Source organism: Fringilla coelebs (genome assembly GCF_963513975.1).
Source record: "Fringilla coelebs genome assembly, chromosome: 34".
NCBI lineage: Eukaryota > Metazoa > Chordata > Aves > Passeriformes > Fringillidae > Fringilla > Fringilla coelebs.
Genome location: NC_140060.1, coordinates 1,013,805 through 1,029,388, shown reverse-complemented (window position 1 = coordinate 1,029,388; position 15,584 = coordinate 1,013,805). Strand labels below are relative to the sequence as shown.

General features: G+C 56.4%; 1 protein-coding gene across 1 annotated transcript in view; it reads right to left on the bottom strand.

The window, feature by feature from the left end:
* Positions 1 to 1,815: 1,815 nt before the first annotated feature.
* The window catches only part of LOC311164672 (uncharacterized protein), a gene marked incomplete at its 5' end in the record, with an annotated part of 27,070 nt that continues 13,301 nt past the window's right edge, over positions 1,816 to 15,584 (bottom strand). Inside the window, 10 exon segments of the mRNA XM_084224203.1 lie at positions 1,816 to 1,933; positions 2,092 to 2,391; positions 5,296 to 5,425; positions 6,148 to 6,231; positions 7,640 to 7,750; positions 10,426 to 10,502; positions 10,504 to 10,521; positions 10,523 to 10,564; positions 10,566 to 10,612; positions 14,965 to 15,039. Of these exon segments, the coding sequence (XP_084080329.1) occupies positions 2,116 to 2,391; positions 5,296 to 5,425; positions 6,148 to 6,231; positions 7,640 to 7,750; positions 10,426 to 10,502; positions 10,504 to 10,521; positions 10,523 to 10,564; positions 10,566 to 10,612; positions 14,965 to 15,039 (860 nt within the window). The 3' untranslated portion in view covers positions 1,816 to 1,933; positions 2,092 to 2,115.

The following is a 15,584-nucleotide window of genomic DNA, read 5'->3' as shown; positions in this document are numbered from 1 at the left end:
GACCACCATGATTCTTGGTTGACCACCATGATTCTTGGTTGACCACCATGATTCTTGGTTGACCACCATGATTCTTGGTTGACTGCCATGATTCTTGGTTGACTGCCATGATTCTTGGATGACCTCCACGACTCTTGGTTGACATCCAGGATTCTTAGTTGACCCCCATAGTTCTTGGTTGACTTCTGCGACTCTTGGTTGACATCCATGACTCTTGGTTGACCACCACGACTCTTGGTTGACTGCCATGATTCTTGGTTGACCTCCAGGACTCTTGGTTGACCCCTATGGTTCTTGATTGGCAACCACAACTCTTGGTTGACCACCATGACACTTGGTTGACCACCATGACTCTTGGTTGACATCCATGATTCTTGGTTGACCTCCAGGACTCTTGGTTGACTCCTCTGGTTCTTGGTTGACTTCTGCGACCCTTGGTTGACCACCACGACACTTGGTTGATTGCCATGATTCTTGGTTGACCACCACAACTCTTGGTTGACCTCCAGGACTCTTGGTTGACCACCATGATTCTTGATTGACCACTGTAATTCTTGGTTGACCTCCAGGACTCTTGGTTGACTGCCATGATTCTTGGTTGACATCCCTGACTCTTGGTTGACCACCACAACTCTTGGTTGACCCCTCTGGTTCTTGGTTGACTTCTGGAACACTTGGTTGACCACCATGATCTCTGGTTGCCAACCTTGACTCTTGGTTGGCCACCACAACTCTTGGTTGGTCACCACGACTCTTGGTTGACCTCCAGGACACTTGGTTGACTGCCATGATTCTTGGTTGGCCACCACAACTCTTGGTCGACCTCCGGGACTCTTGGTTGACCACCGTGATTCTTGGTTGACCTCCAGAACTCTTGGTTGACCGCCATGATTCTTGATTGACCTCCACGACTCTTGGTTGACCACCGTGATTCTTGGTTGACATCCATGATCCTTGGTTGACCACCACGACTCTTGGTTGACCATCATGATTCTTGGTTGATCCCTATGGCTCTTGATTGACCACCATGATCTCTGGTTGACATCCCTGACTCTTGGTTGATCTCCAGGACTCTTGGTTGACCACCATGATTCTTGATTGACCACCACAACTCTTGGTTGACTTCCACGACTCTTGGTTGACTGCCATGATCCTTGGTTGACATCCATGACTCTTGGTTGGCCACCACAACTCTTGGTTGACCCCTATGGTTCTTGGTTGACTTCTGCGACTCTTGGTTGACCACCATGATCTCTGGTTGGCCACCACAACTCTTAGTTGACCACCACAACTCTTGGTTGACCACCATGATTCTTGGTTGGCCACCACGACTCTTGGTTGACCTCCAGGACTCTTGGTTGATCCCTATGGCTCTTGGTTGACCACCACCACTTCTGGTTGGCCACCACGACTCTTGGTTGACCCCTCTGGTTCTTGGTTGACTTCTGCGACTCTCGGTTGACCACCATGATCTCTGGTTGGCCACCACAACTCTTGGTTGACCACCATGATTCTTGGTTGACATCCCTGACTCTTGGTTGACCACCACAACTCTTGGCTGACCTCCAGGACTCTTGGTTGACCACCACGACTCTTGATTGACCACCACAACTCTTGGTTGACTGCCATGATTCTTGGTTGACCACCACCACTCTTGGTTGACCTCCAGGACTCCCAGTTGACCACCACGACTCTTGGTTGACCACCATAACTACTAGTTGACCTCCAGGACTCTTGGTTGACCCCTGTGGTTCTTGGTTGACTTCTGCAACTCTTGGTTGACCACCATGATCCTTGTTTGACCTCCACGACTCTTGGTCGACCTCCAGGACTCTTGGTTGACCACCATGATTCTTGGTTGACCACCACAACTCTTGGTTGACCTCCAGGACTCTTGGTTGACCACCATGACTCTTGGTTGACCACCACAACTCTTGGATGACCACCATGACTCTCGGTTAACCCCCACAACTCTCCATTGACCACCACCACTCCCGGTCACCCACAACACCTCCAAACCTCCTCCAAACCGCCCCGCCGCGCCTCCCAACCTCCTCCAACCGCCTCCAGAACCTCTCCATCCTCCCACACCTCCATCCCCACGCGGGGCCCGGCTCAGTTGAGGAAGCGCCGGCAGCGCCGGGCGCCGCAGTTGCAGGGCAGCTTGGCCGCCGGCTCCTCGATGGGGAACTTGTAGTCGTAGGTGAGCTCCTCGCCGCGCAGGATGCGGCGCAGGGCGAAGATGACGATGCGCTTGTGGCCCTCCACGTGGATGACGCGCGAGTAGCAGTTGGGCTCGCACGAGTGGTTGATGAAGCGCGCGGCGCTGCCGTGCATGGTGGCGTCCACCACCTCGGCCTCGTCGATGCGGAACATGTAGCAGCCGATGCCCTGCGGGGAGGGGTTTAGCGAGGTGGGGGCGTGGTCAAGGGTTGGGGGTGGGGTTAGGGGGTGGGGCGTGGTTAGGGGTTGGGGTGTGGTCAAGGGTTGGGCTGTGGTCAATGGTTGGGACGCAGTCAAGGGTTGGGACATTGTCAATGGTAGGGGTGTGGTCAAGGGTTGGGACCTGGTCAAGGGTTGGAGTGTGGTCAAGGGTTGGGGACCCATCAAGGGTTGGGGTGTGGTCAATGGTTGGGGACCCATCAAGGGTTGGGGCGTGGTCAAAGGCTGGGGACCCATCAAGGGTTGGGGCATGGTCAAGAGTTGGGGCATGGTCAAGAACTGGGGCGTGGTCAGGGGTTGGGGTGTGGTCAAGGGTTGGGGTGTGGTCAAGGGTTGGGGACATCGAGGGTTGGGGACCCATCAAGGGTTGGACTTGGTCAATGGTTGGGGCATGGTCAAGGGTTGGGACATTGCCAATGGTAGGGGCGTGGTCAAGGGGTGGGGACATCATCAAGGGTTGGGGACCCATCAAGGGTTGGGGACCCATCAAGGGTTGGGGACATGATCAAGAATTGGGGTGTGGTCAAGAGTTGGGGACATCATCAAGGGTTGGGGGACCCATCAAGGGTTGGGGCATGGTCAAGTGTTGGGGCGTGGTCAATGGTTGGGGACCCATCAAGGGTTGGGGCGTGGTCAATGGTTGGGGACCCATCAAGGGTTGGGACATGGTCAAGAATTGGGGCGTGGTCAGGGGTTGGGGTCATGGTAAAGGGTGGGGGTGTGGTCAAGAGTTGGGGGTGGGGTTAGGGGGTGGGACATGGTTGGGGGTTGGGGTGTGGTCAAGGGTTGGGGACCCATCAAGGTTTGGACTTGGTCAATGGTTGGGGCACGGTCAAGGGTTGGGGCGTGGTCAATGGTTGGGGACCCATCAATGGTTGGGGCGTGGTCAAGGGTTGGGACATTGTCAATGGTAGGGGCGTGGTCAAGGGTTGGGTGTAGGGTTAGAGGGTGGGGCGTGGTTAGGGGGTGGGGTGTGGTTGGGGGTTGGGGTGTGGTCAAGGGTTGGGGATCCATCAAGGGTTGGACTTGGTCAATGCTTGGGGCATGGTCAAGGGTTGGGACATTGGCAATGGTAGGGGCGTGGTCAGGCATTGGGGCGTGGTCAAGGGTATGGTGAAGGCTTGGGGACAATCACGGTTTGGACATGGTCAGTGGTTGGGGTGTGGTCAAGGGTTGGCGACACCATCAAGGATTGACGTTCCCGTAATTCTCGCACCCTTTTCCCCCTTAAATTTCCCTCCATTTTCCTCTCACAGTTCCCGCCATTTCCCCCTCACATTTCCCGCCATTTTCCCTTCAGGTTTCCCTCCATTTTCCCCAACTTTCCCCTCCATTTTCCCCTCACTTTTCCTACCTTTTTGCGTTCAATTTCCCTGCCTTTTCCCCGTCACTTTTCCCTCCTTTTCCCTTCAAATTTCCCGCTTTTCCCCCCTCATTTTCCCCTCACATTTCCTGCCATTTCCCCCTCACATTTCCCTCCATTTTCCCCACAGTTTTTCCTCCATTTTCCCCTGTTTTCCCTCCATTTCCCCCTCACATTTCCCTCCATTTTCCCCTCCCTTTTTCCCTCCATTTCCCCTTCACTTTCCCCCTCACATTTCCTGCAACTTCCCCCTCACTTTCCCCTCCATTTCCCTCACATTTCCCTCCATTTCCCTCCATTTCCCTTCACTTTTCCCTTCATTTCCCCCTCTCTTTTCCCTCCTTTCCCACTCACATTTCCTGCCATTTTCCTCTCCCTTTTCCTGCCATTTCCCCCCTATTTCCCCTCACATTTCCCACCATTTTCCTCTCACTCCTCCCACCCTTTCCCCCTCATATATCCCTCCATTTTCCCCTCACTTTTCCTACTTTTTTGCCTTCAATTTCCCTGCCTTTTCCCTGTCACTTTTCCCTCCTTTTCCCTTCACATTTCCCGCTTTTTCCCCCTCCTTTTCCCCTCACATTTCCTGCCATTTTCCCCTCACATTTCTCCCTCACTCTTCCCTCCATTTTCCCCTCACATTTCCCTCCATTTCCCCCTTACTTTCACCCTCACATTTCCTGCAACTTCCCCCTCACTTTTCCCTCACATTTCCCCCTCACATTTCCCGCCTTTTCCCCTCACATTTCCCGCTCTTTTCTCCTCATTTCCCCCTCACATTTCTCTCCATTTTCCCCTCACATTTCCCGCCATTTTCCCCTCTCATTTCCCTCCATTTCCCCCTCACATTTCCCTCCTTTTCCCCTCACATTTCCTGCCATTTTCCTCTCACTTTTCCTGCCATTTTCCTCCTATTTTTCCCTCACATTTCCCGCCATTTTCCCCTCTCATTTCCCGCCTTTCCCCCTCACATTTCCCGCCTTTTCCCCCTCATTTCCCCGCCATTTTACCTCTGTGTCTCCCATCCTGAACATCGATCAAGATTTGAGGTCATCCCCCCCAATTTTTGGCTTTTCCCCTCCCAATTTTTTGGGCTATCCTCCCCATTTTCCACAGAACCCCAAAATTTTCTGGCTTTCCCACATTTTTCCCTCTGTCCCTCCCATTTTTGGGGTTTCCCCCCTCATTTTATTGGGATATCCCCCCATTTTTGGGCTTCCCCCTTTTTTTGATCCTTTCCCCCATTTTTGGGGCGTCATCTCCATTTTTTGAGGCATCCCCCCCAATTTTTTGCCTTTTCCTCCCAATTTTTTGCCTTTCCCTCTCACTTTTTAAACTTTCCCAATTTTTGGCCTTTCTGTCTCAATTTTTGGGGTTCTCCCCACTTTTTTTGGAGTGCTCTCATTTTCTGGGGCGTTTTCCTCATTTTTTTGGGGTGCTTTTGTAGTTTTTTGGGTTTTTTTCCCCCTCCCAAATTTGGGGGTGCCCACCTTGCTGTCGTAGAACTTCTCCCGCTTGTCGGTGAGCACGGAGCGCACGACGATTCCGGAATATTCTATCACCATCTCCCCGGCCTCGATGTTCCTCTTGCAGAACAGGCCCCTCCCGTGGATGGCTGAGCTGGATTTGGGGGGGGGTCGAGGGTCACCCCAAAAATTTGGGAACCCCAAAAATCCCCCCCCAAATCCCCCCAAAATCCACCCAAACCCCCAAATTTCACCCAAAGGACCACCCCAAGAACCCCAAAATATTCCAAAATTCTCCCCTGCCTGTGGATGGTTGAGCTGAAGGGGGTCAGGATCACCCCCAAATCTGGGGAACCCCAAAAATTTCCCCAAAAATGCCGAAAACCCTGTAAAAATTCACCAAATTTGCCCTCCAAAAATGACCCCAGGAACCCCAAAATCCCCCCAGAATTCCCCCAAGTGTAGCCCAGGTGTGCCCAGATGCCCTGAGGTGTGCCCAGATGCCCCCAGGTGCCCCCAGCTGTGCCCACAGGTGCCCCCAGCTGTGCCCAGGTGTGTGCCCAGGTGCTCCCAGGTGTACCCAGGTGCTCCAGGTGCCTGCAGATGTATCCCAGCTGCCCCCAGCTGTGCCCAGGTGCGCCTGCAGGTGCCCCAGCTGTGCCCAGGTATGTGCCAGGTATTCCCAGGTGTGCCCAGGTGTGCCCAAGTCTGTTCCCAATTGCCCCCAGGTGCCCCCAGCTGTGCCCAGGTGCTCCCAGGTGTGCCCAGGTGCCCCAGCTGTGCCCAAGTCTGTTCCCAACTGCCCCCAGGTGCCCCAGCTGTGCCCAAGTCTGTTCCCAACTGCCCCCAGGTGTGCCCAGGTGTGCCCGCACTCACCGGTAGACGCCCACTGCCTCCTTGGCCGTTCTCTTGAGGTGCCGGAAGCGCATGGCCATGGGCAGCTCCAGGCTGGTGGCGCGGCTGGGGGGGTGTCAGGGGGTCCCCAAAACCGGGGGGGACCCCCCAAAACCTCCCCCGAGAAATCCAAAAAAAACCCCCCAAAATAACCCCCAAAAAAACCCTCCCAAAATCCCCAACCCCCACCCCCCCGCTAAGAAAATTTCCAAAATCCCAGAAAAACACCCAAAATCTCCCCCCTAAATATGGACATCCTAAAATCCCAAGGAACACCCCAAAAACCCCTCCTGGGGACCTCAAAAGCACCCCAGAATTTTGGGGAACCCCAAAAATGCCTCAGCTCAGAGTGGACACCAGGTCTACCTCCATTGAGGTCTATGGGAGGGACACCAAGTCTACCCTCATTGAAGTCTATGGGAGGGACACCAGGTCTACCCCCATTGAGGTCTATGGGAGGGACACCAGGTCTACCCTCATTGAAGGTCTATGGGAGGGACACCAGGTGTACCCCCATTGAGGTCTATGGGAGGGACACCAGGTCTACTTCCATTGATTTCTATGGGACAGACACCAGGTCTACCCCCATTGACATCTATGGGAGGGACACCAGGTCTACCCCATTGATCTCTATGGGAGGGACACCAGGTCTACTCCATTGATCTCTATGGGAGGGACACCAGGTCTACTCCATTGATCTCTATGGGAGGGACACCAGGTCTACCCCTATTTACCTCTATGAGACAGACACCAGGTCTACCCCCATTAAATTCTATTGGGGAGACACCAGGTCTACCCCCATTAACCTGAATTGGAGGGACACCAGGTCTACCCCCATAGAGTTCAATTAGAAGGACACCAGGTCTACCCCTATTGACCTCTATGGGACAGACACCAGGTCTACCCCCATTGACTTCAATGGAGGGACACCAGGTCTACCCCCATTGAGGTCTATAAGACAGACACCAGGTCTACCCCCATAGAATTCAATTAGAGGGACACCAGGTCTACCCCCATTGAGCTCTATGGGAGGGACACCAGGTCTACCCCATAGACATCAACTGGGAAGACACCAGGTCTACCCCATTGACATAAATTAGAGGGACACCAGGTCTACCCCCATTGACTTCAATGGGGGGACACCAGGTCTACCCCCATTGAAGTCTATAGGACAGACACCAGGTCTACCCCCATAGAATTCAATCACAGGGACACCAGGTCTACCCTGATTGACCTCTATGGGACAGACACCAGGTCTACCTCATAGACTTCAATTGGGGGACACCAGGTCTACCCCCATTGACTTCAATAGGGGGACACCAGGTCTACCCCCATTGACCTCTATGGGACAGACACCAGGTCTACCCCATAGACTCCAATGTGTGGGGCAAGGATGAAGAATTTTGGGGGGGATCCCTGAGGGGGTTTCGGGGGGCAACTCCCCCAAAATTTCCCAGAGTGGGTGGGGCCTCACCGGGTGGGCTTGAGCTGCACCTCATCCTCCTCCTCCTCGCGGGGCGGGGGTCCCTGGGGGAGGGCACGGTGCTGGGAGGCCAGGAAGCTGAACATGTCGAAGGTGCACTTCCTGTGGGGGAGGGGAGGGCTTAGAGGGGATCCCCCCACCCCCACCCAGGGCTGACCCCTCCCCCACCCACAGGGACCCACCCCGACCCCTGGGGGACCCCCGAGTTGTCCCCACCCCGAGGGGTGGCACCAAAGGGGGCTCTGGGGAGGGGCTTGGAACCCTCCTGGGGGCTCCCAGTGCATCCCAGTATGGCCCAGTGGCTCCCAGTATGGCCCAGTGGCTCCCCAATGCCCTCCCAGTATGGCCCAGTGATTCCCAGTGCCTCCCAGTCCCATCCCAGTATGGCCCAGTGCTTCCCCAATACCCTCCCAGTATGGCCCAGAGTCCCCCAGTCCCTCCCAGTGCCCCCAAATCCTCCTAAATCCCCTCCCAGTCCCTCCCAGTTCCTCCCAATTCCCTCCCAATTCCCCCCCAGTCCCTCCCAGTCCATCCCAGTTCCCTCCAGTCCATCGCAGTCCATTCCAGTCCCTCCCAGTTTTATCCCATTTTATCCCAATCTCCCCCAATTCCCTCCCAGTCCCCCCCAATTCCCTCCCAGTCCCTCACAGTTTATCCCAGTTCCCTCCCAGTCCCTCCAGTCCATCCCAGTCCCCCCAAATCCCCCCCAATCCCCTCCCAGTCCCCCCCAATTCCCTCCCAGTCCCTCCCAGTTCCCCCCAGTTTTATCTCAGTCCCCCTCAATTCCCTCCCAGTCCATCCCAGTGCCCCCCAATCCCCTCTCAGTTCCATCCCAGTCCCTCCCAATCCCCTCCCAATCCCCTCCCAGTCCCTCCCAGTTCCCTCCCAATCCCTCCCAGTGCCTCCAAATCCTCTCCCAGTTCATCCCAGTCCATCCCAGTCGCCCCCAATCTCCTCCCAGTCCCCCCAAATCCCCCCGCAATCCCCTCCCAGCCCATCCCAGTCCCTCCCAGTTTTATTCCAGTCCATCCCAGTCCCTCCCAGTCCATCCCAGTCCCCCCAAATCCCCTCCCAGTTCCTCCCACTCCATCCCAATCCCCTCCCAGTCCCTCCCAGTCCACTCCCAGTTCCCTCCCAGTCCCTCCCAGTCCCCCCCAATCCCCTCCCAGTCCCTTCCCAGTCCCTCCCAGTTTATCCCCGTTCACTCCCAATCCCTCCCAGTCCCCTCCCAGTCCCTCCCAGTCAGTCCCAGTCAATCCCAATCCCCTCCCAGTCCCTCCCGGTCCCTCCCAATCCCCTCCCAGTCCCTCCCAGTCCCTCCCAGTCCATCCCAGTCCCTCCCAATCCCTCCCAGTCCCTCCCAGTCCCCCCAAATCCCCCCCAATCCCCTCCAGTCCCTCCCAGTCCCCTCCCAATCCCCTCCCAGTCCATCCCAGGCCCCCCCAATCCCCTCCCAGTCCCTCCCAGTCCATCCCAGTCCATCCCAATCCCCTCCCAGTCCCTCCCAGTCCCCCCCAATCCCCTCCCAGTCCCTCCCAGTCCCTCCCAGTCCCTTCCCAGTCCCTCCCAGTCCCTCCCAGTTCCCCCCCAATCCCCTCCCAATCCCCTCCCAGTCCCTCCCAGTCCCTCCCAGTCCCCCCCAATCCCCTCCCAGTCCCCCAAATTCCCCCCCAGTCCCTCCCAGTTCCCTCCCAATCCCTCCCAGTGCCTCCAAATCCTCTCCCAGTTCATCCCAGTCCATCCCAGTCGCCCCCAATCTCCTCCCAGTCCCCCCAAATCCCCCCGCAATCCCCTCCCAGCCCATCCCAGTCCCTCCCAGTTTTATTCCAGTCCATCCCAGTCCCTCCCAGTCCATCCCAGTCCCCCCCAAATCCCCTCCCAGTTCCTCCCACTCCATCCCAATCCCCTCCCAGTCCCTCCCAGTCCACTCCCAGTTCCCTCCCAGTCCCTCCCAGTCCCCCCCAATCCCCTCCCAGTCCATCCCAGTTCCCTCCCAGTCCCTCCCGGTCTCTCCCAGTCCCTCCCAATCCCTTCCCAGTCCCTCCCAGTTTATCCCCGTTCACTCCCAATCCCTCCCAGTCCCCTCCCAGTCCCTCCCAGTCCATCCCAGTCCCTCCCAATCCCCTCCCAGTCCCTCCCAGTGCCCCCAAATCCCCCCCAATTCCCTCCCAGTCCCTCCCAGTTCCCCCCAGTTTTATCTCAGTGCCCCTCAATTCCCCTCCCAGTCCGTCCCAGTCCCTCCCAATCCCCTCCCAGTCCCTCCCAGTCCCCCCAAATCCCCCTCAAATCCCTCCCAGTCCCTCCCAGTTCCCCCCCAATCCCCTCCCAGTTCCCACCCAGTCCCTCCCAGTCTGTCCCAGTTCCCTCCCAGTCCATCTCAGTCCATCCCAGTTTATCCCAGTCCCCCCCAATCCCCCCCCAATCCCCTCCCAGTCCCCCCCAGTCCCTCCCAGTTCTCTCCCAGTCCCTCCCAGTCCGTCCCAGTCCCTCCCAATCCCCCCAATCCCCTCCCAATCCCCTCCCAGTTCCCTCCCAGTCCCTCCCAATCCCCTCCCAGTCCGTCCCAGTCCCTCCCAATCCCCCCAATCCCCTCCCAATCCCCTCCCAGTCCCTCCCAGTCCCTCCCAGTCCCTCCCAGTCCCTCCCAATCCCCCCAATCCCCTCCCAATCCCCTCCCAGTCCATCCCAGTCCCCTCCCAGTCCCTCCCAGTTCCCTCCCAGTCCCTCCCAGTCCCCCCCAATCCCCTCCCAGTCCCTCCCAGTCCCTCCCAGTCCACCTGAGGTACAGCTCGGCGCGGGCGCATCCCGAGGGGTTCCGTGGGGGTTGGGCGTGGGGGGGGTCCCGGCGGGGGGGGGTGGTACCGGAACCGGTACCCGGGAGCAGCTCCCGGCGCCCGGCAGCTGCTCCAGCAGGAAAAACCACGGCGTCGTGGTGGATGCCCAGCAGCCGCAGCCCGCTCATCCCTGGGGGGCACAGAAAATGGGTCTGGGGGCTTCAAATTGGGGTTTAAAGGGGAGTTTGGGGCTTTGAAATGGGGTTTGAAATGGGTCTGGGGGCTTTGAAATGGGTCTGGGGGCGTTTTGGGGGAGCAGGAGAACCACGGCGTCGTGGTGGATGCCCAGCAGCCGCAGCCCGCTCATCCCTGGGGGCACAAAATGGGTCTGGGGGCTTTGAAGTGGGTCTGGGGGCTTCAAAATGGGGTTTGGAAGGGTTTAAAAGGGGTCTGGGGGCTTCAAAATGGGGGGTTAGAGGGGGTCTGGGGGCTTAGAAATGGGTCTGGGGGCTTCAAAAGGGGGTTAGAGGCGTCTGGGGGCTTCAAAATGGGGCTGGGGGCTTTGAAATTGGAGTTAGAGGGGGTCTGGGGGCTTCGAAATGGGTCTGGGGGGTGTCAAAATGTGGTCCGGGGGCTTCAAAATGGGGGTTAGAGGGGGTCTGGGGGCTTTGAAATGGGTCTGGGAGAGTAAAAATGGGTCTGGGGGGGTTTAAAATGGGTCTGGGGGTTTTGAAATGGGTCTGGGGGGGTTTAAAATGGGTCTGGGGGCTTTGAAATGGGTCTGGGGGCTTTGAAATGGGTCTGGGGGCGTTTGGGGGGGCAGGAGAACCACGGCGTCGTGGTGGATGCCCGGGAGCTGCAGCCCGCTCATCCCTGGGGGCACAAAATGGGGCTGGGGCTTCAAATGGGGTCTGGGGGCTTCGAAATGGGGTTTAAAGGGGGCGTTGAGACTTTGAAATGGGTCTGGGGGCTTCAAAATGGGGGTTAGAAGGGGTCTGGGGGCTTTGAAATGGGTCTGGGGGCTTCCAAATGGGGGTTAGAGGGGGTATGGGGGCTTTGAAATGGGTCTGGGGGCTTTGAAATGGGGTTTGGGGGCTTTGAAATGGGGTCTGGGGGCTTCCAAATGGGGGTTAGAGGGGGTATGGGGGCTTTGAAATGGGGTTTGGAGGCTTTGAAATGGGGTTTGGGGGCTTTGAAATGGGTCTGGGGGCTTCAAAGTGGGGGTTAGAGGGGGTCTGGGGGCTTTGAAATGGGTCTGGGGGAGTAAAAATGGGGTCTGGGGGCTTTGGAATGGGGATTAGAGGAGGTCTGGGGGCTATAAATGGAGTCTGGGGGCTTTGAAATGGGGGTTAGAGGAGTGAAAATGGGGTCTGGGGGCTTCGAAATGGGGGCTGGGGGCTTCAAAATGGGGGTGAGGGGGTCAAAATGGGGTGTGAGGGCTTTGAAATGGGTCTGGGGGCTTCAAAATGAGGATTAGAGGGGGTCTGGGGGCTTTGAAATGGGTCTGGGGGCTTTGAAATGGGTCTGGGGGCGTTTTGGGGGGGCAGGAGAACCACGGCGTCGTGGTGGATGCCCAGCAGCCGCAGCCCGCTCATCCCTGGGGGCAGAAATTGGGGCTGGGGGCTTTGAAGTGGGTCTGGGGCTTTGAAATGGGGTTTAAAGGGGGCGTTGGGGCTTTGAAATGGGTCTGGGGGCGTTAAAATGGGGTCTGGGGGGATTTAAAATGGGTCTGGGGGCTTTGAAATGGGGGTTAGAGGGGGTCTGGGGGCTTTGAAATGGGTCTGGGGGCTTTGAAATGGGGTTTAAAGGGGGCGTTGGGGCTTTGAAATGGGGCTGGGGGCTTTGAAACGGGGTCTGGGGGTGTCAAAATGTGGTCCGGGGGCTTTGAAATAGGGGTTAGAGGGGGTCTGGGGGCTTTGAAATGGGGCTGGGGACTCTGAAATGGGGGTTAGAGGGGACTTTGGGGCTTCAAAATGGGGCTGGGGGGGTCAAAATGGGGTCTGGGGGTTTTGAAATGGGTCTGGGGGCGTTTGGGGGGGGGCAGGAGAACCACGGCGTCGTGGTGGATGCCCAGCAGCCGCAGCCCGCTCATCCCTGGGGGCACAAAATGGGGCTGGGGGCTTCCAATTGGGGCTGGGGGCTTCAAATTAGGGTTTGGAGGGGTTTAAAAGGGGTCTGGGGGCTTTGAAATGGGGATTAGAGGAGGTCTGGGGGCTTAGAAATGGGTCTGGGGGCTTCAAAAGGGGGTTAGAGGGGTCTGGGGGCTTCAAAATGGGGCTGGGGGCTTTGAAATTGGAGTTAGAGGGGGGTCTGGGGGCTTTGAAATGGGTCTGGGGGCTTTAAAATGGGGCCTGGGGGTGTCAAAATGAGGTCCGGGGGCATTGAAATGGGAGTTAGAGGGGGCGTTGGGGCTTCAAAATGGGGCTGGGGGCTTCCAAATGGGGGTTAGAGGAGGTCTGGGGGCTTTGAAATGGGTCTGGGGACATTTAAAATGGGTCTGGGGGCTTCAAAATGGGGTCTGGGGGCATTTAAAATGGGTCTGGGGGCTTTGAAATGGGTCTGGGGGCGTTTTGGGGGGGCAGGAGAACCACGGCGTCGTGGTGGATGCCCAGCAGCCGCAGCCCGCTCATCCCTGGGGGGCACAGAAAATGGGGCTGGGGGCTTCCAAATGGGTCTGGGGGTGTTTAAAAGGGGTCTGGGGGCTTCAAAATGGGGTTTAAATGGGAGTTTGGGGCTTCAAAATGGGGTCTGGGGCTTTGAAATGGGGGTTAGAGGGGGGCTGGGGGCTATAAATGGGGTCTGGGGGCTTCAAAATGGGTCTGGGGGCTTCAAAATGGGGGTTAGAGGGGGTCTGGGGGCTTTGAAATGGGGCTGGGGGAGTAAAAATGGGGTCTGGGGGCTTTGGAATGGGGATTACAGGGGGTCTGGGGGCTTTGAAATGGGTCTGGGGGGGTTTAAAAGGGGGCTGGGGGCTTCCAAGTGGGGCTGGGGGCTTGAAATGGGGGCTGGAGGGGAGTTTGGGGCTTCAAAATGGGGTCTGGGGGCTTCGAAATGGGGTTTAAAGGGGGCGTTGAGACTTTGAAATGGGTCTGGGGGCTTCAAAATGGGGGTTAGAAGGGGCTTAGGGGCTTCAAAATGGGGCTGGGGGGGTCAAAATGGGGTCTGGAGGGGTTTAAAATGGGTCTGGGGGCTTTGAAATGGGGATTGGAGGGGGTCTGGGGCTTTGAAATGGGTCTGGGGGCTTTAAAATGGGGGTTAGAGGGGGTCTGGGGGCTTTGAAATGGGTCTGGGGGCTTTGAAATGGGTCTGGGGGCGTTCTGGGGGGGCAGGAGAACCACGGCGTCGTGGTGGATGCCCAGCAGCCACAGCCCGCTCATCCCTGGGGGAGAAATTGGGGCTGGGGGCTTCCAAATGGGGCTGGGGGTGTTAAAATGGGGCTGGGGGCTTTGAAATGGGGTTTAAAGGGGGGCTGGGGGCTTCAAAATGGGGGTTAGAGGGGGTCTGGGGGCTTTGAAATGGGTCTGGGGGTGTCAAAATGGGTCTGGGGGCTTCAAAGTGGGGGTTAGAGGGGGTCTGGGGGCTTTGAAATGGGGTTTGGAGGGGGTCTGGGGGCTTTGAAATGGGTCTGGGGGTGTCAAAATGGGTCTGGGGGCTTCCAAATGGGGTCTGGGGGCTTTGAAATGGGTCTGGGGGCATCAAAATGTGGTCCGGGAGTTTTGGGGATGATTTTGTGGGGTTTTGGGGTGATTTTTGATGATTTTTGGGGTTTTGGGGTGATTTTGTGGGGATTTGGGGCGATTTTTGATGATTTTTGGGGTGATTTTTGATGATTCTTGGGATTTTTGGGGTGATTTTGTGGGGATTTTGAGGTGATTTTTGATGATTTTGGGGTTTTGGGGGGTGATTTTGTGGGGATTTTGGGGTGATTTTTGATGATTTTGGGGATTTTGGGGGTAATTTTGGGGTTTCTGGGGGTGATTTTGGGTTGATTTTGATGATTTTTGGTTTTCTGGGGGTGATTTTGGGACGATTTTGGGGATTTGGGGAGTGATTTTCTGGGGATTTTGGGGTTGATTTTGATGATTTGGGGGTTTTTGGTTTTCTGGGGGTGATTTTGGGGCGATTTTTGATGATTTGGGGGGTTTTAGGAGTGATTTTGTGGGGATTTTGGGTTGATTTTTGATGATTTTCGGTTTTTTGGGGGTGATTTTGGAGTGATTTTTGACGATTTTGGGGTTTTCAGGGTGATTTTCTGGGGATTTTGGGGCAATTTTTGATGATTTTGGGGTTCTGGGGGTAATTTGGGGGTTTTTGGGGGTGATTTTGGGGTGATTTTTGAGGTTTTGGGGGTGATTTTTGAGGTTTTGGGGGTGATTTTTGATGATTTTTGGTTTTTTGGGGGTGATTTGCTGGGGATTTTGGGTTGATTTTCGATGATTTTGATGATTTTTTTGTTTTCTGGGGGTGATTTTGGGTTGATTTTCGATGATTTTGATGATTTTGGTTTCCTGGGGCTGATTTTGGGGCCGTTTGGGGTCTCACCTGCGAAGCTCAGGTGCCTCAGGTGGGCGTTGGCTCGCGCCTCCTGCACCCGCTCCAGCACCGCCCGCCACGCACCTGGGGGGACACGGGGGTGGTCACCCCAAAATCACCCCAAAAACCAACCCCAAAACCCCCCGAATTCACCCCAAAACCACCCCAAAAACCCCCCCAAATTCACCCCAAAAACCCCTCCCAAAACCCCCCAAATTCATCCCAAAACCATGCCCAAAATCCCCCCAAATTCACCCCAAAAACCACCCAAGTTCACCCCAAAACCCCCCAAATTCACCCAAAAAAACCCAAAATTCACCCCAAACCCCCCAAAAAACCCTAAATTCACCCAAAAATCCCCCCAAATTCACCCCAAAACCCAACCTCAAATTCACCCCAAAAACCCCTCCTAAAACCCCCCAAATTCAGCCCAAAAAACCCCAAAAACCCTCCCAAAATGCCCCAAATTCACCCCAAAAACCCCTCCCAAAAACCCTCCCAAAACCCTCCAAATTCAGCCCAAAAACCCCCCAAAAACCAACCCCAAAATCCCCCAAATTCACCCCAAAAAACCAACCCCAAACCCCCCCGAATTCACCCCAAAACCACCCCAAAAAACCCTCCCAAAA